This window comes from Chaetura pelagica, unplaced genomic scaffold, assembly GCF_000747805.2.
Source record: "Chaetura pelagica isolate M959 unplaced genomic scaffold, ChaPel_1.0 scaffold995, whole genome shotgun sequence".
Lineage (NCBI taxonomy): Eukaryota > Metazoa > Chordata > Aves > Apodiformes > Apodidae > Chaetura > Chaetura pelagica.
The window spans coordinates 14,755-19,813 of record NW_009953385.1 but is presented as its reverse complement, the minus strand read 5'-3'; the positions used below and the strand labels follow the sequence as shown (position 1 = coordinate 19,813).

At 56.1% G+C, this 5,059-nt stretch overlaps 1 protein-coding gene across 1 annotated transcript; it reads left to right on the top strand.

Moving 5' to 3' along the window:
- The first annotated feature begins 1,291 nt into the window (after positions 1–1,291).
- NPFFR1 (neuropeptide FF receptor 1) lies at positions 1,292–3,918 on the top strand. Its single transcript, XM_009998201.1, has 3 exons — positions 1,292–1,581; positions 2,662–2,761; positions 3,135–3,918. The coding sequence occupies exons 1-3, from the start codon at positions 1,392–1,394 to the stop codon at positions 3,916–3,918; spliced, it is 1,074 nt and encodes a 357-aa protein (XP_009996503.1). The 5' UTR covers positions 1,292–1,391.
- The last annotated feature ends 1,141 nt before the right edge of the window (positions 3,919–5,059 follow it).

The window sequence follows — 5,059 nt, the reverse complement described above, 5'->3', positions numbered from 1 at the left end:
CCCCCCTTTCCCATCCCCCTGTCACCACGTCCAAGGTGTCAGCATCCCCCTTCTTTTCCTTCCCTCCTCTTCCAGCTCTCTTTCCAACCCCGCTGCAATTCCCCCATCCCATCCCTCACCCCCCCCACCACCCCCACCCAGACGTTGCATCCCAAAGAGATAAAGTCCAGCAAAGTTCTGGGCTTCCTATCACTGCTTTGGGGCAATCTCATGACCATCTTTGCCATCACTTCTCCTACAGAAGCCCACCCATGCCAGGTGCCCCTGTCCCTGATACCGGAGCATCTTCCCCCTTCCCTGCTTCCCTCTCCTCTTCTCCCACATCCACAAATCCCTCCAGAGCTTTTCCAAAGCTCGACTGGAAACGCATTGGACAAATTCAGGAAGCTGGGCTAGGAACAAACATCATGAGGGCAAGACAAGCACCGACATGGGGGGGGGGGTAGAAACGGGGGGGACACAACACTAGAACCACCCACCAGGCAGAGCTGAGCGGGGCTGGAGCTACCGAGCCTGAAATCCAACCCAAAAAAGCCTTTTTCTGCCTTGAAACTGCAGCTGGGGTTTGCTGGGACCCCCTGCACGTCCCTGCCTGCGTAAGACAGGGAACCCCGAGGGTGGAGGGGGGTGGGTGGGTGCTGCACAGACCTGAAAGCACAAACCCACCCTGAGGGGTGGCAGGAGCAGCAGGACCCCTGGGAACAGGGACACGGCTCCCACACGATCGGAACGTTGTGGTGTCAGGACGTGGGGTTTTTTTTCCTTCCTTGCACCATCTCCAAGAACATTCCACGAGAAGAGGGTGTCCCCGGGGCTGCTCTAGTTCCTCATCCAAGGAATTCCACCCATCACAACGATATCAAAAGACAATGGTGTCAAACCCTCATGGGATCAAGCGGTAACGGCGCCGAACAGTGTCGAATAATAATAATAATAATAATCAATAATCATATAAAATAATGATGATATAAAATGATCAGAAATAAGAATGGTTGAAGATGATCATGGTCTAAAATAATTATATACATTAATACTGTTATAAAGTAATAATGGTCTAAAATGATCATGATGTAAAATAAGAACTGAGCCGAGGTGCTGCAGTACCCGTGTAACCCAAGGAGAAGGAGACTTGTTGGGTACTGAGATGTTCCCAGCAGGACACATCCCACCCAGGTTGGACAAGGGTCTGAATATGACAAAACCCACCTCCAAGGGCATTAAGGAATGAAGGGGATAAGCACTTTATCCTCTCCCAGCTTCTTTTTCCTGCCTTCCCTTCTCCAGGCCCTTCCAACGGCACCTGGCTCAACTCCACCACCAGCCAGGGCCACTTCCTGAGGGAGAACTTCACCTTCTCAGCATACTACCAGCACTCCTCCCCCGTGGCTGCCATGTTCATCCTGGCCTACACCTTCATCTTCCTCATGTGCATGGTCGGGAACTGCCTGGTGTGCTTCATCGTGGTGAAGAACCGCCAGATGCGGACGGTCACCAACATGTTCATCCTCAACCTGGCCATCAGCGACCTGCTGGTGGGCATCTTCTGCATGCCCACCACTCTGGTGGACAACCTCATCACAGGTGGGCAGAGGAGGGGAGAGATGCAAGGGTGGGGAGAAGGAGAGGTGGTGGGGAGCAACACCCACCTCCTGCCACCCACGCACAGAGCCAAGCTGTGTGTGCTTTGTTGCTGTGAGGAGCACAGGTGGTGTCCACTCAGCTAACACCTGATGAAAGGTGTCATTTCATTTAGACCTACCCCTTTAGGGGGCAAAACCTCTTTTTTGTTTGTTTGTTTGTTCGAGGTTTCGGACATCTTTTGGCCAAATAAGTAGGACCTTAGTGCTGCATTTACATATTGATTCCAAGTTCAGCAATCCTTTGAGGAGCAGCACTGATAAAACCCTTCTTGCATCCATTTCCTCCACCCTGGCTCTGCCCTGCCCGTTGTCCTTCCAAAGATAAACCATCAGCACAACTCCTGGAACATAGCCAAGGGCAGAGTCTGTATTTATTAATTTATTATGGGGTGTGATTTATTTAATCACCAACATCTTGGGGTCACGAAACAAGAACAAAGCTCTTCTGATGGAGGATCCCAAGGTCCACCCCTCTGATAACAGCCCAAGCCCTGCAATGAGGGTAAGAGACATGACAACCACGTCATTCCTTGAGTTTCTAAGAAGTGTGATAGGCATCTTTTTTACCAATTTGGGGGTTTTTGGGGACGGTTAAAGGCCACCTCTCTATGAGCCAAAAATGCAGCAGCTCCTGAGGAGCAGGATTTAGCATCTCACAGCTTCAACACGATGGGTGGGTCATCAAGAGAGAGCTGCTGATCACAGAATCATGGAATCATTAAGGAAGGGGCCTGAAAGACCATCCAGCTCCAACCCCCCTGCCATGAGCAGGGAACCACCAGACCAGGTTGCACAAAACCTCATCCAACCTGGCCTGAAAAACCTCCAAGGATGGGGCATCAACAGCCTCCCTGGGCAACACATCCTGGTTCCTCACCACCCTGAGAGTGAAGAATTTCTTCCTAATATCTCACTGAAATCTCCCCTCTCTTAGTTTAAAACCATCCCCCCTGGTCCTACCACCATCTTCTCTGAGGGAACCAGCCCAGCACACTCCAACCTCCATGGTGTCCCCTTGCAGGTTGGCCCTTTGACAATGCCATGTGCAAGATGAGTGGCCTGGTGCAGGGCATGTCTGTCTCCGCCTCCGTTTTCACCCTGGTGGCCATCGCCGTGGAGAGGTATGTTGGCCCTGGGGATGTGGGGACATGGGGGACAAGTCACCCTCCAGTGTGTCCAGGTCTCCTGTGCAGTTTCCCTCTCCAGAAAGCTCCTGGGGGACATCAGGAGTACGCCCCAGCTCTCCAAGTGAATCACAAAGCTGTCCACGCAGCATCCCGACAAGGTGTCCATCCCAACAAGGTGTCCTTCCTCACCTTGGGCTGAAAACACCAAAGCTGGAGAGATCCCAACCTATCTCTGACATCAAAAACCACATATAAAGAGCAACCCACCTTCCCTTCCTTCCCACCCCCGGGTCCTGCCCACCCTCCTTTCCCCAGGGATGTGCCAGCAGGTGCCCAAAACCACCACCAACCACCTGTCCTCCTCCAGGTTTCGCTGCATCGTGCACCCCTTCCGGCAGAAGCTGACCCTGAGGAAAGCCCTGGTGACCATCGCCATCATCTGGCTGCTGGCCCTGCTCATCATGTGCCCCGCTGCCGTCACCCTGACCGTTACCAGGGAGGAGCACCACTTCATGCTGGACACCTACAACAACTCCTACCCTCTCTACTCCTGTTGGGAGGCCTGGCCCGAGACGGGGATGAGGAGGATCTACACCACCGTCCTCTTCTCCCACATCTACGTGGGGCCCCTGGCCCTCATCATCGTCATGTACGCTCGCATTGCCTTCAAGCTCTTCAAGTCAGCAGCCCCAGCCCGGGACCAAGAGGAACCGGAGGGAAGGAGGGTCTCCAGGAGAAAGGCCAAGGTCATCAACATGCTCATCATTGTCGCCCTCTTCTTCACCCTCTCCTGGCTGCCACTCTGGACGCTGATGCTGCTGACAGACTACGGGCAGCTGAGCCAGGCCCAGCTCCACCTGCTCACCGTCTACGTCTTCCCCTTTGCCCACTGGTTGGCCTTCTTCAACAGCAGCGCCAACCCCATCATCTACGGCTACTTCAACGAGAACTTCCGACGGGGCTTCCAGGAGGCCTTCAGGACCCCTTTCTGCTCACCCCGCTGCCACCCTGGGCCCTACACCCCCAGGACCCACAGCCACGGGATCTTCTTCAGTGCCCGCAACCGCGTCTTCACCCAGGCCCAGCCCAGCCCCTCGCCCCCCGCCTCCGAGTCGGGGCCCTCGGCGTCACGTCGCGCCTGGGACACCTGAGCAGCCCCAGCCCCCGGGCACCTCTGGACCAAGGGGGTTTTGTGGGGTGGGGAGTGGGGATTCACCAGGCTGGGGGCCCTGAGACACAGAAATAAAGGCATGTCCTGCTGACACCGTGTCCCCACCTCGGTTCCTCTGCTCCCCATGGCAGGGCTCTCCTGGATGGTGTCCTGGACACCAGCCCAGCCCTCGGCACCCTGGGCCTCTGTGCCCTGCCAGACCCCCTTCCTCCTGTCCCAACCAGGGCACAGGGTAACTCCGCCATGCCACGCCATGCTAGCATGGCCATGCTGGACCATGCCATGCTGCTGTTGCCACCCTAGGCCAAGCCACACCATGCTGGACCACCCCATGCCATTCTATGATGGCCATGCTTGACCAAGACAGCCCCACACTACTATGGCCATGCTGGACTACCCTACACCACAGTATAATGCCCATGCTCCATACCATGCTGGACCTGGCCATGCTGGATCCAGGCCACACTGTGTTGGACTATGCCATGCCATGCTGGACCACCTCACACCATGCTATCACAGCCATGCTGGACCTGGCCATGCCGGACCACTCCACATTGTGCTGAACCACCCCATGCCATGCTATCATGGCCATGCTGGATCCAGGCCACACCACACTGACATGGCCATGCTGGACCACCCCACACTGTGCTAGACCACACCATGCCGTGCTGCACCAGTCCACACCATGCTATGATAGCCATGCTGGACCAAGACAGCCCCACACTGCTATGCCATGCTGGACCACCCCATGCCATGCTATTGTAGCCATGCTGGATCCAGGCCACACTGTGCTGGACCATGCCATGCCATGCTGGACCACCCCACGTTGTGCTGGACCATGCCATGGCCATGCTGGACCACCCAATGCTGTGCTGGACCACCCCATGCCATGCTGGACTGGCCCTGGCTGACCCAATGCACCCCATGCCATGCTGGACCACCCCACACTGTGCTGGACCACCCCACGCCATGCTGGACCACACCACTTTGTTCTGGACCATGCCATGCCATGATGGACCACCCCACACTGTGCTATCACAGCCATGCTGGACCACCCCACGCCAGGCTGGACCACCCCAAGCCAGGATGGACCACCTCCCCCTCCCCATCACGCCCACGCG

Coding starts and splice junctions, on each gene's coding strand:
- NPFFR1 (XM_009998201.1), top strand. CDS start 1,392: ATGTTCATCCTGGCCTACACCTTCATCTTCCTCATGTGCATGGTCGGG. Junction 1,582..2,661: donor GGTGGACAACCTCATCACAG/GTGGGCAGAGGA, acceptor GTCCCCTTGCAG/GTTGGCCCTTTGACAATGCC. Junction 2,762..3,134: donor GTGGCCATCGCCGTGGAGAG/GTATGTTGGCCC, acceptor GTCCTCCTCCAG/GTTTCGCTGCATCGTGCACC.